Source organism: Alligator sinensis, unplaced genomic scaffold, assembly GCF_000455745.1.
Source record: "Alligator sinensis unplaced genomic scaffold, ASM45574v1 scaffold188_1, whole genome shotgun sequence".
In the NCBI taxonomy this organism is placed as follows: domain Eukaryota; kingdom Metazoa; phylum Chordata; order Crocodylia; family Alligatoridae; genus Alligator; species Alligator sinensis.
The window spans coordinates 460,548-479,081 of record NW_005841903.1 but is presented as its reverse complement, the minus strand read 5'-3'; the positions used below and the strand labels follow the sequence as shown (position 1 = coordinate 479,081).

General features: G+C 39.0%; 1 protein-coding gene across 1 annotated transcript in view; it reads left to right on the top strand.

Annotated features, from left to right (window-relative positions):
- The window catches only part of LOC102367842 (heparan-alpha-glucosaminide N-acetyltransferase-like), a 349,117-nt gene that overhangs the window by 312,572 nt on the left and 18,011 nt on the right, over positions 1–18,534 (top strand). The window contains exon 14 of the mRNA XM_025197703.1: positions 1,377–1,454. Coding sequence (XP_025053488.1) covers positions 1,377–1,454 — 78 coding nt within the window. The remainder of the gene's footprint in view (positions 1–1,376; positions 1,455–18,534) is intronic.

Below are 18,534 nucleotides of genomic sequence, written 5' to 3'. Positions count from 1 at the left end.
CTAAGAAATCTTTGCCTTTCACATAGAAAGTGAAGACATTCATTTCTGCTTAGTAATTTACACTCATGTTGGCCCTGTCTGGACTGCATTTCAAATCAAGTGCAGAAGTTCTAGAAAAATTAAACATGCCTTACTAGTATTTTGTCCTTATAACAGACCACTTGTCTGCCCATACACACTCCCATGGTACTGAGGTGTGGCAACTGTTCTTTGAATGATACCTGCTACCAGCAAAACTATCTGCATAGTTCCCCACGGTGTGACTCTATCAATTCAATGTCAATGTGAACATCATTCTCCATGTGCCATCCCACAGTACAGTGGTAATATATGATATTACTTTCCTGAGTGTCCTTTCTGAACTTCTCTGCACAAAAGGCAAGTTTGCCATCAGCCACATGCAAATAGCATGTAACTCTAGTTGTACATGATTTTCATAATGCTCATCTTGTTATGTTAAACAATTACTTTGCCAGCTTCTTACAGCTTCTCTCATTTGCATGTCTCTGAAGAAGTCTCTCTATGAATATATTATCAATCCTATTGACTGCACTCCTTCTCATGCCTGATTTCTCTAGCATAGACATGACCTTAAATTTAAGAGCAGACAGAAGTGAAAGCTTATGGATCTCTGAATAAATTATTCTATAAGGAGCATCTCTACCCTGTCTTCTGCCATAAATTTAAGGCCATGATATTGTTTTATCATCCCATACTCCAGAGTAAATATGTTATATGTCTGTACCCCATTGCTTCAATCTGGCTGCCTCTGTAACTATGAAGATGGCATGATGTTGGGTTACAACAGGAAGATGTTTTTGCATATATAAGGCTTTAGAGCTTTGATTTTCTAAATTGAAGCTTAAATTCAGCAGAAGGTATGTGCATGATAGGGATACGGGGGAAAAATGGGGTGCAGTAGGCACACCTAGAGATTGTTTGCTACCTATAAGTTTGTCAGTCCTATAGTATAATTGAAAATGGGATATTATTTTAGTTTCAGTGAAGTAGAAGGCTCATTCTAGACCTGAGTTTACAATTCCTTTTGGGACTATCCTATAGGGTTCTAAATGTTATTGCTTCTACTGAAGTTGATGGTAGCTAAAATTGATAAGTGAATTCTGTAACATAAAAGAATAGACAGAAATTCAAAGTAAATGATACTCCTCTCTTATCTCCACGTTGGAACAAAAGCTCTTCCGGAGGAATAATGAGGAGTGGAATGTAATGCCGTCATTTTTAGCTGCCCCTCATTTCCCCATGGAAAAAATTTAAAATAGCTTTTTGTAGAGTAGATGATCAACCAGCTAACCTTTGCCTCCTTCTGTAACATGTCTACTAATGTCTGCTTTTTGTTTGTTTTTTGGATTTTTCAGGCTGGAAAGATTACCCTATTGTACCGTAAACAACCCCTGAGCATTTTAAAGAGATTTCTCATCTGGGCTGTTTTGCTGGTGAGTTTCTTGAAGCCTGATGCTATAAAGATAATAGAATTAGCAGATCTAGCAGGCCTCATTATTTTTAATTACTACTGCTGGTGCTCACACAGTACATGTAATTTGGTGAAGGAAAAAAATCTCTACGTGCTCAAAATGATCCAAAGCATACAAGTGACTGCTTTCAAGGCCTGTCATAAATTATGTGTTATCGGGGTGATTTTTGTATAATATTCTATTTAACTAAATCTTCTCATATCTGATGAGGCTGGGATAAAACTGGGATAGAAAACATGGACTTTAAATTAGGTAAAAATTCTAATACCTTCCTTTTTGCAGTTAATATTTGGGTCCATTTTTCAAACAAGATCAAATCATTATTATTAGCCTATTAGCATGTTTCCAGTGAACTGGCTTCAGTTTAATCAATATTTCTAATTACTCTACATCAAATGCAATTTTAAAGCAAAGTAACTCCAGTTCACTTTTGCTTAAATGTATTTATGCTTTTACAATGATACATTACATTGTTCACAGATAACACTAAATTCTAGAAAACTAGAAATAATTAAGGCAACTTCCTTTTAAATGTACAATGCAGGGATTACAGGTCAGTGAGGATACTGGATTTGAGACTGGTTGTTAGCCATCTAAGCATTATTTAGTCCAACCATTTTCCCCCTGGGATATGTGCCTCTTATAAACCAGGAAATGATCATTTATGCATCTTCTCTGACAATTCATCACAGGAAGGCTGACTAGAGGATGATGAGGCATGCTGAGTCTGATACTTCAGAATTCCATCTTGCAAGCTGGATTCTTCCTGGAGGAAGATATGCCACACATTTCCCAACCTTTTGTTACACTTTCCCCACCTGCCTCATCAGATCAGGGACCTCAGATCTTTTAAGACGGTGGTTCTCAGTCCTTTTAATCCTATAGGCTACCTCGTACCTTAATCCTTCTCACTCTCTCTTGCCATCCAGAGCCTACCTCACACCCAATTCTCTACACAGTCTCCTCTCTCCCCTACCCTATCCCCACCTGCAGTCTCCTGTCAATCTTCCACTAGGCTCGTTCACAGCCCCACACTCTTCCTCTCTCATGGTCTGCATGTTGAACATGTTTCCCAAATGTTGGAGGTAGCATAGGGGTGTGTCTAGAATTTTGAAAAAGATTGGGATGTGGGTGCAGGTGATATGGTGGATCATCACATATAGCACAAAACATTTTTCTTCAGTTAAAAATGAACTAAAAGCTTTACTAATCTGTAAGGGCCCCGGGCTGTATTATTTAGTTTAAGATTGAAGCACAAAATGGGTATCGTCATTGGCATGTACGTTCATTTGGCATATTATATATTAAGTATAAAAACCACAACAACCTAGACAAAATAGAATGAAAAATGCTGTTTAATTAGTCATTATAATTAAATGTGCATCTCTTATTCAGATTCATGAAGAAAAATCTAACCTCATTGTGTGTCCTGACAGTGCATCCAACACTTTACAGACAGTTGTTTCTACACCTGAGTTAATGTTTTTAGCTAGAGCTAAAAACAGTCTGAAGAGCTGTGAAAGGGGAGAAGCTAATAGACAGCAAAATAGCGGAAGAAAAGATGGCCTGATAAATGGAACATCAAAACCATTAAAAAGGAAAGAGGGTTGTAAACACCAGTGGAGTGAAGAGTGATTAGCAGGAATTAAATCAATTATAATGAGCCATGAAGTCAAATGTCTTCCTCAGTGCCACCTGAATAGAAATGCCACTTCTGGGCAGTTGGTGTTAAATTTTGGGTAGAAAAGGAATCAAAGGGAGGTGTGACTGTACTCCTGGATGCACCCTGACTCTGCATGCAGGATCTTTGGAATAGAAGCAATAGCAGTTCTCTTGGCACTGCACCTGAGCTCAGTTAGCTTTGCCTTAATTAGGAGCCCATCTGCACAGTTACTTTAAGGTAGCTCTACTACTTTCTGTGCTGGAGCTTACACGTGCAGCAGCATGGTACTGGGAACATTCAAGATGAGCCTCTGTCAACCTCACTATCCTTTCTGGATCTGCCATGGCAGCCCAGCTACAGCACCCAGAAAACTACCCATGCTTTATACTGGGTTTCATTTGGAGCCACCTGGGCATTCAGTAGCTATGCAGATGCAATGTCCAGAGCTTCCTTCATACTGTCAGTCTTGTACTTTACTCATATTTATACGGATAGAATAACTGTGGTGCCTACTGTTGCCATACAGCAGGCTTCAGCACCTAGTTAATCATGCAAGAGAAATTTCTAACTAGGGAAATAAAGTATTTATATAAGGAAAGAGCTTGGGCTGGAAAGTTTAGAACTGGATCCAAACTTTCTCATAATTCAGAAGTGTTCAGTTCTGACTGAGTAAAGCAAGAGGTCTAAGCTCCATGGATAATACTCATATCCATATACATGAGACTCCACTGGGAGTCCTTTTTCCTGAGGTCAGGGGAGAGAGTATATTATTGGAAAAACATAATTATGTTGCATATGTATTGAGGTCAGTTTGAAGTATGAGCTAGCAAGAGAACAAAATGTTCTGTATGTTTTGAAGCAACCATCTTTTCATTTTGTTTTAATGAATATGACTCAAAGCCCATATATTTTTATTAAAAATAATTCTGATTCCTAACCCCTTTAATCATATATCACATCCAGTTATCAAAATATTTTACTTGATTTTTGCAGCTTAAAGCATTTGGCCCAATTGATGAAAGTTTTACCATCACATTCTTTTCCTAACACTCATCCAAAAAGCTATACGCCTTTCTTTACAACTTGCCATGTGTGTGTGTAGGTTGTTGCCACATTCAGGCAAATGCCTGTGCATTTCACTTGGGAAGAATGTTAGCTGTGCCAAATATCTAACATTATCAGCTGTGGAAAACATTGTGGTTGATGCTTGCCACAACTTGTGACCTCCTCCCTCTGAAGTCACTTCTAGAGTTTCGGAGGCGAGTGTTAGTGTAGGCTTTTAGACAGTCTGTATCCATTTCAGCCAATGACAAAGTGTGCCTTGATTTCAACAGGCCCCAGTGTCTGAATGTTATTTTATGAGACTTAGTTGAGCCTTTATGCTGGAGCCCTGAGACTTGGCACGTCCAGAGAGGTTCACCATCTTAGAAGCTGACTGTCCCTCTGAAATATTCCAAATGCACAGAGAACATTTCCAGTCCTGCTCCTCTTTTGACCTGCACACCCCTAAGGCAACATAAGAGAATCAGTTCCTGTGCTGCAGGACATACAGACAGCTCCTATGGATAGGCCTTGGTGAATCACCCAGATGGGAGGCCCTTCCCCATCCTCATATGCATGTAAGGTCCTTGATGAGAGACGAAATGCAGGTGACTTTCAGCTCCCCTCTACGTGTTTATTTCCATTAGCAAAGTGTTATATTTGGCTGCTCTCCCACCTTGTCTCAACCATTAGCAATTTAGAGGATGTTTTCTTTGTTTCCCTCCTTGATCTCTCTCAATTTTTACAGGTATTTCTTGATTACCTTTGTGCATGATCTTTCCACCTGACATAACATTTTATCTGATGTTTAACTTAACTCAGATAATGCCTTTTGTATATACCATAAGGCCAACTGTACTTTTCTGTAGCATCAACGCTCATGAAATGACTGAAGAACATATCAGTGCATGTACCTAAATTGAACAGCAGCCTAATAGGATTGTGAGGAAAAGTAATTAACCAGAAATTAAAATATTCTAAAGCTCACTTTCATAGTATATCTGCTTCTGTGTGTATATGCCTGCATATAGATACAAATGTATACACATGTGTATGTATGTATATATTTACGCATGCAGGCACACATCCTGAAAAAAACTTTGTAATAATGTAACAGGCATGCCATTTTCCAAATATTAGATGGGGAAGAACGAATCTCCATTAGAAGGATGTTAAGTTAGCAAATCAAGTACTTAATTGTGGCATTGACTTTTTATTTATTGATTTATTTAAGTTGAAGATTCTAACTTTAATATCATCTACTTAGGCTCATGAGTTATGATCTTTGAATTTTCCAAGAATATAATTTTGCAGTCCATTTTATGCATAGAATACAAATTATAGCATTTCTTCACATGATGCAATGAGTATGGTTTACAGCTCAGAAAATAATAATTACTTAGGCATGGATTAATTGTAATGCTCATTATTCCATTATGAAAATGAAATATTGACTAAAGAAAAGTGCTGAATCAAACACATTTCTTTGGTATAAGTGGATCATGATTTCTATCTCAAAACTAAATAATGTTTCCTATTTTGCCTGTTTCCATAATGCTGCAGTGTACATTTTATCTAGTCTGTCATACAGCTCCACTAGGCTGATGATAAATCGGGTAGGAATGACAAGGATATATAAAAAATTGAGTGTCAAAGGCTAAATTTTGGTGCATGTTTCTGAGATAAATATATTACATAGAAAAGCAACCCAGAAGTGGAAATTATCAATAGTCCATTAGTTTGAATGGACTATTGGAAATGGCAGTAGTAAATGGACATTTTGTTCCATCTCCAATTTTGTTTAAGAATAAAGTACTTCAGCCCCCAAAAGTAAATGAATTAACACGTAGTCATCACAAACTACATAGAACACACATATAAGTATTCCAGACTGAAGAGGCATATTTTTGGTAGGCTCTATAATGTGCACAAGAGGTGATATTTTTAGTACGGTTGTGTGAAGCTTCAGGCTCTGATTCGATTTGGTGGAGATTCGGCCTGATTTGGTGGCCAAGTCTCCAAATCAAATCAGAGGACCCTTTAATCTCTTCAAACTGAATCGGAACCCTCCAAATCAATTTTGAAAGATTTGGAGATTCAGACATAGACAGAGCTTTAAATGTTTTTTCTACATACCTCTATGTAGCAGGTGGGCTTGTGAATGCTGCAATGCTGGGACACATGAAGTGTCCCATAGAAGTGTGGGACCCAGTGCACTTGGCGGTAGACCCATAAGTGGACCAGAAGCACTTCCAGTCCACTTCCAGGTGCACTGGAGAGCACGCCGGATGGGGGCGGTCCCCTGGCTCAGTGACTGTCTTGTTTTCCCTGGAATGCTATTAAAAAGCAGAACTAAATAGACTATGTCAACTCAACTATGTTACAGTGAAAGAGAATGTTACTAATGCCAAAAGCTGTTTCAGTGACAGCCCATTCCATTGTGCTGCTAGCCTATCAGTCAGGGCTTTCTTAGCATGTTGGTAGCCCTGGAACTGCACATTCCACTATAACATAGACTATCTTCATCTTACTGAACCTAAGAATGTGAAAGTCCTTGTTAGCTCTTCATATTTTTTAAGCTAATAGATATCCTCTGCCATTGTGATAAAGACATTCCTGACTATAATGTCTTAATATTGACATAGAAGTTGCAGATGCCCCACTGGTTGTAAATTTGCATTAGAAATATCAGTGGTTGCAGGAGGACTAAACAGAACTGGTTTGTCTGGTTCACTCTTGAGCTGGGCTGTTCTCAGTTCCCATCTTAGTGATGGATTTATTTTCCATTTTGACAGATACCATGATGATAGCAATAATGTTTAGGCATTGTTTTCATGCAAGGATCTCAGGACACTTTATGAAGAAATGTAAAAATAATCTTCCCTATTTCACAGATGGTGAAAACTGAAGGCACAGAGAGGTTAACTGAATTATACAAAACCAGACAAAAAATTGGTAATTATTTCTTAGAAGTGACTCTAGGGCTGATGATTATATGAAGAAATGTAAGAATCATCTTCCCTGTTTAACAGGTGGGGAAAGCTGAAGGTACAGAGAGGTTAACTGAGCTGTACAAGACCAGACAAGAAATTGGTAGTGATCTGGCAATAGAAACTGGTCTCCTAACATCATCTGAGAAGTAGGCAATGAATAAAACAAATTGCCAAGAAAATGTGTGGCATCAGCATACAACAAAAATTATTGATTAGTAGATGAAGGACTCTATTTTTAAAAACTTAATCAAGGATAGCATTTGATATTCAGCCACTCATCTGTAAAGGAGAAATGAGTGTCAGGGTCATAAACAAAACAAAGGCAACAAAAAAAAAAATGGCAATAGTCAAGAGTTTTCAAAAAACTAATATATTTTTTCCATGAGGACCCAGAAGACAATGTTTGACATAATATTTAAAGGGGCAGGTCTTCTATGATACTTGTTTTATTATAGTTTGTTTTAATCTAAATTGGTATTTTACCAAGCAGGTTCTTTCCTAGGAAAAGTTAGGAAATATTTTGTGTACCATGGTGTTCTATGCATAGAGACCAATCTAGAACATCTACTGTCTCAGTCAAGGATTTCCTCTCATAGAAATTCTGCTCTGGAGTTGCATACAGTTCCTATGTGCAGGCACATGCAGGGTGTATGAATATGGGCATGTGAATTCTCAGGCATCAGAGGGTAAGTCCAGTTGACGGATAATGCTAGCCCAGGTAGAAACAGAATTTGGAAGTTTACAAACATATATGATATATTTCTTGACAAATCAGTTACATACAGGCTGTGAAAAATCTGTCTGTGGCAAATACTGTATCTGCTAAAGGAACTGTTGTGCTTTGTGGCCTATCCTTTGCATCTTTATTTAGAATTTCCTTGCTGGAGATGTCAGTTGGGTTACTGTAAATCATCTGAAGAAATGTGGGTCTGGTACTAGTACACCTAGTTATACAGAGGACTGAGACAACCTTGAGAATGTGAACCCCTGAATCATGATAAGCCATGTATTTTTAGAATCTCCAATGTCTAGCTGTTACTCCTTAGAGAGAGAGAGAGAGATTTCCAGTCAAATGTTTGGTTTTTGGAACCATAGATTCTGGGAGGGTGACTTCTGCATTTTTCAGGATAGAAACTTGCCCCTTTTTCTGGTGCATGGGGTTAACTCCTGAAAAATGTTTCAGTATACAAATATTTATCTGTTTATTTCAGAATGATCTGATTGTGGAATAGCCAGTCCCTGATAGGAGAGCTGACAAGCTGTATTTCCCTCCTGATGTATTCAAATGAGACCCAAACAATTGATTTATCAGTTTAAAAAATCAATTGAATGTTCAGTTACAAAAATAATCAGTTGGCATTGTTCTAAATACAGTCTTGTTTACTGCAGAGTAAAAGACGATTGCCTGATTAATGCTGACAGCAGTTGAGCTTAAAAGAAAAAAATGCTGTTCAGGTATCATTAAAGTTATAACAGAAGTGCATGACCAAATAAGTTTTGTTCTTATGCAATGCTATTCCTTTCTTCTGATGCTTTTCCTCGTTGCTTTAATCAGCAGTTATTTAAAGGGATTGTGGAATGATGCACTGTAATAGTGATAACTGGAATCCCACCAACCCAGAGCAAGCTGCTTGAGTTATTGTAGATGCTGTTATGCATTGTGGCTTTAATTCAAGGGCAACATATAGGTAGTGACTACAAGAAGCAATTGAAAGAAAACTAAAGAGTGAGGGCAGAGCAAACACTAATAAAAACATTCACCCAGGTGGTCCAGAAATGTGCATAGCCAGTGAGTTTTAAATCAGTTATACTTTAAAAACAAAAAAGGAAAAATAAATAAGCTAAAGAAACACCAAAAAGCCCCTGGTAGCCACCTAGTAGTCCCTATAAACAATGTCTCTGTTTACTATAGACATTGCAGTAGAAACAGTTGCTGGGGTGGGGTTTGGAGAAACAGTGGTTGATGGACCAGTTTGACAGTGTTCTATGCTTCAGGGACAGGATGGATGGAAATGTAGAACTGGAAAAACTGGAGATAGATCTTTAGCATAAAAGGAGCTTGTATGTAACCTAACATACAAGTAAGGGATCACTTCCTTAATTAATTATTTTATCTGAACATGTCACCAGCTTCACTTTCTACTCAATTCAGAGGCTGAATAAGTTGAGTTTTAGGGCAAAGAAGATCATGATGTAGAAGGAATAGGGTTACAGTAGTAGGAGGAAGAAACGGAAAAGAAAGCAAGCTTGGGACAAAAGGAAGCAAGCAATGACTTTGTAAGAAAAAAAATATACTTTTCTAAATTTCATTAGAGATTCCCTTCTATTTATATTGTTCTTTGAACATATTCAGTTGCTCATTGGAAGTTATTTACTGTTTCTACAGTTAAGCCTAATACATTACATTAGCAAATTGTCTTTCACTTGCTCTACTTGCTGAGGTTCTGTTGCTATTGAAAGAACTTGGTAAATTTACTTGTGGTGATTTTGTATCTTCCCCAGATTTGTTTGGTGTGTTTTCTATCTCTCATTCTTATCCTGGCTGAGCTGGTTGCCATCATCCCACACATAATCTGGCACTCTATTTAGAAGCCTATCAACATTTATCAAAACCCCATCCATCAGAGAATGGGGCCATTGCGATAGGTGACAAGCTGGAAATTGGTGTTTGCCCAGCCGTGATATAATGAGACCAGAAGGCAAAACTGACTGCAGCAAGCAGGAAAATTTCCAAGCCATTGATCAAAAGCTTCACAAGATGCAAGAGACCCAAAATGTAGCCTGTCAGGGGAAGTTGGTAATATATTTTAAACTGTTTTACAAATAAACTACTCTTATTCCTTACTCAAGAGGAAACTTTCTTCTTGTTTTTTAAATGATTTAGAAATGTCTTGGCCTGTTTGTTTTGATGACAGAAAGCCAATATTTTTTCTATTATATAGCACTTTGTGTACATTTTTATAAAAGTGCCTATAGAATGTGTGGTGAAAGTTTGCATAAAATTCATTGGTTTTGGTAAGTCCCGGGGTGAGATCACCTCCTTTCCTAGAAAACCACACAGACTATTTCCATGAATGTTGCAAAAACAACAGGTAGCTGTTGTTAGAGTTCATGAAAATCATAGGAATCATGGTTTTCTAATCTGCTGATATATGGAAAATTAGGCAAACCTAGTCATATTCATCTAAATATGACCCAACCACTTGCATGCTGCTTCTCTAGCCTTCTAGTAAAATGCCTCAATTGGTTATCAGAGTTATACTGCAACCACCTTAGAAAACACAATGCTGCTTCCCCAAGCTGCTTACAGATAAGTAATTGTCACAATATTCTTAGCAGAACTTCAGCACCAATGTAATGTTTAGACACAGGAATCTTCTCTATCTTGTGGGAATACCTCTTTTTGCATATACCAGTCAGATTTACTGTTAAATGACAAGTGACCTGTTGTCAGCAGGTCCAGCTTACTGAGAGGCCACAAAGTTTATGAAGTTGCCATAGCTCTTTTCTATCTCAAGTTCCATTCAGTTAGGGTGGAATGATTGATCTGCAGTTATCTGTTAATATTGATATGAACACTTTTAAGACAGAGTATGTCTACATTGTATGATGCTGTAGTGGGTAGAGATACTAGAGATAAATTCTAACCCAGGTCATGTGCTGGAAGCAATGTAGCTGTGTTAATACAGTTCTTTACCCTACTAATTATCTGGGCTAATATAGTCCTACTGCTTATGGTGCCTGAGCTATTTGAGATATTCCTGTGTCGTTCAGTTGAGATACAGGTAGAGAAATCTTAAATAATTCTTCCAAAATTACACAGTAGATGCATGGCAGAATCAGGATTAGAAACAAAAGGTCTAGTTACTTATCTTCCTGTTTTGTCTGTGTACCTCCAGTGACTTCAGTGAAATCATTCCTGGTTTACACTGATATAGAAGGAAGAATAGGTGCAAAGTCTTCTGACTCCTACTCTCATTTTTTATGTTTGTTTTGCCCCCAAACTGAACTTCCTAGCAGACAGGCAACTCTCAGAACTTTTGTGTAAAACCAGAGCATGCCTCTGTGAAGTACCTTCCGATTCTATTTTTCTGTCTAATTTGCCAACATGGAATATAACTGAAAATAAAGCGGATATTGTGACAATGTGGTTTTTCAAAATATCTACCTTCTTTCTTAGTCCTTCTATTCGTAGTGAAGAGTAGCAGTTTCTGTTACCTTTCACGTGAAATCCCTTGTTTTATGAAGTGTGAAGTGCCCATTAGCTATACTAAGAGACTGTTGTGCCATGGTAGATGCAGTAGAGGCCAGGTGGAAGTGATAATTGGTCAGACAGTGCCTTTATTTTTTGTATGTGGTCTTCCTGTAGATTTTGAGAAATGCTGTTTCACTATTACAATTCCTGTCTTATGTTAACAACCTTTTACATACTAAGTTAAAGTGTCTCTCTTGCACGATAGAATTGAACTATCACAAAGCTGAATCAGAAAGCAAAAAATATATTTCTATAAGAAACCTTTATAATATCAAATTACCGTTCAAAGATGTTTGTTTTTCAAACAAAAAGTCATCTATTATATATGTAAAGCATTAATGCTGATAGTATAATAATTATACTATGTGTTAAAAAATAGTGAAAAACAATAAAGATATAGAAAGATATATGACATCAAAATTAATATACAGGTTCAAGAATAGGGGAATATTGTAAAACCCCACAATTGCATCTCACATGGTATAAAAAACCACTGTGATCCTAGTTTACTATGATGGTTTAATGAATTGCGTGATGTTGGAATGAAGTCAGTGAATGGTTTGACTAATAATAATAATAAATGATTAACTGACTTAATACACACACATATTGTGTAGCAAATGTGTTTAATTTGAGAAACTGCATAGCATTAAAGGCTGTACCAAAAAACACAAAAACATGGAGACCGAGTACAGGTTCTTTTCAACATTATTTTATGTATTTTCTTACTTTAGAACACCTAAGGGCATATGCCTGCAATCTTTACTCACATAAATATTCCTTACTCACAAGATGTAGGCGCATTGCCTGAGAAAACCAAGGTTATTATTGTTGAAGGTATAGTTTACATTATATTTCCAAGGTATAATTTTTCAACATCAGAGACCTTCAATTTAATAGCAAAATTTGCATTGCATTTTAGAAGGAATCAGTCCATTGTGACTTGTCTCCTAAAGTTATTTTAAAAACCCCTCAAATATCAACATTTCAATAACATTAAAAAATTCCAAAATTTAAAAAAAAATATCAGAAAAATATCAAGAAAAAAACTCTTGAAGAAAAAAGTGCCCCTTCACCGGCAATGATGACTGTACCAGCCCTGTCACATACACCTGAAGAATTTCCAGCTGTGACAGTCCCATCTTTCTCAAAGACAGTTGGGAGCTATCCCAGCTGTTCCAGGGTAGTCTGGGATGCTCATCGAATCATACCCTCCTTTCATTTTTCTTCTTATCACTTCAATAGGCACCATCTCAGTATTATAATAACCAGTCCTATGAGCAGAGATCCTGGTTTTCTCTGTTTAAAAATTACAAATTCTCTGATAAAAATTTGCAAATTCTCTGATTTAAAAAACCCAAAATCTGTGGTTTTCCACAATTAAAATTAAACACCACGATAGGTATCAGTTGAACACAATGTATTATTAATATATTTACAATTTGAAGCAATTTGCAAGCTGACCAGTGCCTCAATTACTATAATAACATAAATTCTGAATACCTATATATTTTGTCATTTGATTTGGGGTTTTTTATCATGGAAAATCAGAGCTCCCCCTGCCCCCTTTTCTCGCCAGAACATGGGTTCAGCTGTGGCTGTGTCCCCCTCCTCCTGCCCCCCGTTTTGTGGCACTGAGCAGCCCAGATATACTGGTGCCCTGCCCATGCCATTGCCCCTCACTCCCAAGCCACAGCCCTGTCGGAAGGGTCCCCAGGTTGCCAGGGTTACACAGCCAAAACTCAGGTCTGCCCCCCTCCCTCCCCCGCAAGCAGCACCTGAGCCCTGGCAGCTTCTGTGGCTGGAGAGGAGTGCAGAGACTGGCTCCTTCTCCCCCCATGAACAGAGCAGAGCCTGTGGGTGGGGGTGAATGCGGGCTACCTGCTGTGGGTTTGAGGCTCCTTGTCCTGCTGCCTCTCCCCGTGGGGGCTTCCACAGCCCAGGAGGCAGGACTTAGTGTAGCAGGGCAGAGCGGGGCACTGTGGGGAGCCTTAATGCCACTTCTGGTAGCCCCTCGCTGCCATGGTACGGCAACCCCTGCCCACCTGGCAGCAGTGGGGGGCACAACTCCATGCTGCCAACCCCACTGCAGCTAGGCAGACAGGAGGCACCTTGCCGTGGTGGCACTGAATCTCACCACCCGACTCTGCCCCGCCATGCTGGGTCCTGCCCACTGAGCTGTGGAGGCCCCCAGGGGAAGGGCAGCAGGGCAGAGAGCCCTGAGCCCACAGCAGCCAAGCTGCTCCCTCCCCGACCCTGCACACAAAGCGGGGGGTGGTATGTGCCCCCTGTGCCCCTCCCAGGAGTGCACTACCCTGGCTGGGCAGCACCCCAGCCCCAGCCTGCCTGATTCCATCCCTCCCTCCCTCCCTCACTATAGGGACCTCAATCCCAGCCCTTCCCCCAGATTTACCTGGAGAGAGCTGTGGGAGCTGCTCTCTATGCTGCCTAGCTGCTACGTGCATGTGGGTGCACGCAAATGCACGTGGCACCCCCTGCCTAATCACCCTCCTCCAGCTCCCCACCAGCCTCTTGCAGGCTGGAACCCTGTAAGTCCATAGGGGGAAGCCCTCTGTTTCCCATGTTTTTCTCCTTAAAATGAGAAGATCTGCATTTTTCCACGTTTTCCCATGGTGAATGGAAAACCCAGATCCCTGCTCACGAGCAGTTTTCCATTTCTGTTGTGTTTTCATTGCATACCAGTCACAGTCCTCTTGTGTCAGATTTATTGCTGTAACTCCCAGAAGGATTTTAATGTGTAGGTCTGCTAGACTTGCCCCTAAAGTGTCTTCCATCTTTAGATCTACTCTTAATTTTGTTCCAAATCAAATTTTTCAAACAGGTTTTTTTTTGTTTTTTTTTAAACCAGGCATTCAGCTGGTTGGCATTCTTCTGTGACCGATTGTAAAATTTCATAAAAAAGATGTAATTGTTGAAAAATTTCTCATTAAATTTGTTTTCTTTGTATTGTACATTGTTAGGGAACAGTGACAGCACTTTGCTGCAGCTCAAGATGTAAGAATTGAAGCTCTTTTTAGGACTCATACTGTAGGTTGCTGTCCAGTCAGTTCAACTGTAAATATGCACCTGGCCCTTCAGGCTGTGATGTCTAAGGTAGCCAGGCTTGTAATCAGTGTGTGGATGTTGGCTATGGAAAACATGCTTGCCCAGTAGGTTGGTCGACTTAGGTGCCCTTTTGCCTTTTTTTCTGGTACCATAAATAGAGGGCCGACAAGGGAGTTCTTATTTTATTTGTAAATACTTTACATATTTGTATCTTTCTTGTATAAGAGTGTCGAAATGTATTCAGCTGTGTACAATGGCCTATGTCCTTGAATGTTCTTACTGGGGCTTGCTTTGTTTTGTTTTTGCTACAGCCATGACAGTGCTAGTCTTCAGTGCATAGCTGGGTTTACACAAATATCATTTACCCTGGTAATAAAATAAGTTATTTCAGGTGTATCCTAATGTAGATTAAGTGCTTTGTCCTACTTTAAAACAACATGACAAGCCTTTATATAAGTGAAAGAAATTAAGGGGTTGTAGTTATTTTTTGTGTCCTATATACATAAATTAGTACAGGCCATTTGGAGACCTGTAAGAAAATTTGTCCTGGTATAAAGACTTTATTTTTTAAACCAAACTATTTGGAACTGTTTTGGGGGAAAATCTGAAGTGATACAGGCACTGACTACATTTTTTTATGGCCTGTGTTTATCTATACCTGTATTTTATGTCCACATAGCATTTACATCTTTCACTCAGGCGATCAGCATAACATTTCTGGCCAGTATTTTTTGCCAGTTAAATATTCCTATTTTATGATTTTCACATCACATGGGTTTCATATTTGAAGAGCAGAATGAGTCAGGGACAATATACTGCTTACAAAACAAATTAAACCTGTCATGCTCCCCATTCACATGCGTTAGTTATTATTCATATGCAAAATGTCCAATAGAAGAGGCCTGCAGTCCTTTGCTGAGGTGCCTGTTTTGTGCTGCTGAAGTGAATTCTGGGCCTGCCATTATACTTACTGGCTGATCTTGCCCTTCTAGAGTAGATGTCACTAATGAACATTGCCATGAAACAAAATCAAATGTAATTTCATTTTGTGACAGCTGTGACTTTTGCTGTAAATATGATCCCATTGTTTTTCTACTGTAATGATGAGTAAATTCATGGGATGTTAATAAGATAGTCATCACTGCCACCTGTTTTAAGTGAGAGTGAGGTCAAGTTGCATTGTATAGAAAGAGCTTACATTTAGACAGGCTAACAGATGATTGTGCAATAATAAAGGGACACCATTTGGACTGCAAGAACTCACATCATTATTAGAAGTCATGTGCTTGATGCTGCTGCCTGCAACCATGAGGCACAGTGTATGCTCAGAGTTATTGCAAAATTCTCCAAGTGCATACAGCTTCCTGATGTCACCCTCAAATACTCCCCCTATAATTTGTGTTTCAGGTTATTACATCTTTCCTTGTAAGAAAAAAAAAAAAAGGGGGGCAGGGAACAGTTGTATAGTTGTGTTTCAGTCTAGTTGTTTGTGGCCAGAGGTTGCTAGCACATAGCCTACCTTGGGCCTTCACTGCCAATCCAACATGTAGCCTCCTAGGTGCTATAGTCATTCACATATGTTGATATCGAACCTAAGCTTCCATTTCTGCAACTGAGTGCCCTGGGGAAGAAGTCTTGTGCTCAAACTCCCATTTTGTGCTAAGTCTTTTGAATTCCTTGGCTGTGTATTGTGTCCTATTGTCTGAATACAAGGCATTGGGTATGCCATACTTGGTAAAGGGTGCCTGTCACAGGCCAGCTGGGCACTGTGAGGGTATCAGCCACTGGTCTGTTTGGTTCAGGATCAAGGAGGCAGAGTTCAAGAGTGAAGCAATGGCAAATTTATTATAGCTTACATACACACAACAGTTAACAGAAAGATAAATGCAATAAGCAGATAATGCAGTTTTAAAGAGCTAATTGTAAATAATAACAACAGATAATAACAACAGATAGATCAATCTTTCGCAGGCCAGCTGGGCACTGTGAGGGTATCAGCCACTGGCTGTTTAAAACAAAAAATAGACAGACATGGGTTGACAACTTATCGATAGTCCCTCAATGCCATGTGCACACCAGGTGATTCCAACGAAGTCAGGCGTCCCCGATCAACACTGTCAGAGGGATTACTGGGGAAAGTCCCTTGATCAGGATCCGATCCTCACTCACATGGGGAGTCCGGGGTCCAGGTGTGGAACAGCAGTGACCATTCTGTTCCCTCCTTCCTGCTGGTCACCTGAGGCACGCACTTTTTATACTTAGTCTTATGCTAATCTGTTGGCTTTAGAGCCACTCACAATCTTGCCTTATAGCTGTTACCCTATGGGATTAAAAGATGTTAAAAATTATTATAAAAGGTTACTACCCAAACTTGGGTTTATCCAATAAGCAAATTACAATGCAGCATCTTCAGGTTTGAAATTAACATTACTCCACCTAAATCCAACCCCTTTAGATTCCTCTCACTATGCTTTTTTTGAGACATGCTTTTCTGGAATGTGCTGGGTGGGCTAGGTGTTTGAATCGAGTTTTTATCAAGCCTGAATTCTGAGCAAAAACCTATTAGGTCAGCTAAACTTACAACTGTAGCTTTATCTTTGAGGCACAGTTAGGTTCACCAACAGTTACAAGTTACATTTGCGGGTTACAAATTTGCAAGTTGTATATTAGACAAAAATTCCAAATGCCTCTAAGAAGCACATATATATTGCTTATTAATTTCTTTGGTTCTGGCCGTCACAGGTGCCTTCAGCTTCTTGATTACTGTTCTTATTGGAGTATCCCCTAGATTGTCCACCTCTGAAAAATTGGAGTAATAATCTACTATAATCATATTTTCTTTTGTCTGCTGGCCAGGCATGCATTCCTAGATGACACATAGAGCTTCCTGGTATCGCCCTCCAAATCATCTCCCATCTCCACTACAGCTTGTGTTCCAACCTGCAGAACCTACAGGTTGTTACAATAGAGATGTTTAGAATTATGCCTTTTGCCAAGCAGTCTCTAAACTACATATAGTGTTCTTCAGCTGTTTAACTTAGAGTTATTAGTCATTTTCATTAAAAATAAATCAAATAAATTTAATGATTAAGGCATGCTTACAGCTTCTCCTATGTGAAGGTAGAAAGGCAACTCCAAACTAGTGTTTTTTTTCTTCTTGTGTGCCAAATTATCTAATGTCATTCAGTCATTTTGAGCTGCTCTTGTGATCTAAAGCTTCAGTGGCTATTTATTGCTTGCCTTAAGGCTGATTTGTATGACCAGTGTGTGTTTCCCCAACCCCACCAATGAACCATGGCCTTTCGCTTTCTACTGAACCATAAATATGTGCACCATTTAGAATGTTGATTCCTGAATAAGTTGCCATTCTTTTTTATAGACAGACCTCAGGGGTCTTCTCTCTTCACAAATATCTGCTACTAAGCAAAGTCATTTCCTTGTAAGGAGAATCAGTGGGAGAAAATCCTAGGAAGTAATTCTGGTGATTGAGTGGATGACGCACTTTCTTCTAAATCAGTATTAAAACAATACTTTGTGTAAGAAAAATCCCAAGCTTCATTTTCATGAAGGATAGAAAACAGGTCTCAATTTTTACTGTTAAAGTAACACGATGCTGTGATACCTCAGATGCACTCTTTTATAGAGACTGATTCCATGGCCTTGGGGTCTTTGAGCTAAAGGACAGAGGCACAAGGATGGTAAACCTCTTGATATGTTCTAGCCACCAACTGAAGACAGAATGTCCCACCATGTTTACTACGAGCCCCTGTGTTTCTTGGGGGAAATCATCACAAACAGAAGGAATTGTAAGACACCTGATGAATTGTGTGGTGATCAGAACACCTGAAGAAATGCTTGTTATGAAAATAAGTATGTGATCTGGACATGATATGTATTTCTAGTTTTTCCTAAAATTCAGATGAAATTCAGATGAAGCTCCAATTTAAAGTTGTTTTATTGGGGGGTTTTTTTGCACTAATAATTTCAACTGATGTAGTCCAATCCCTACTTCCTGCCCAGAGC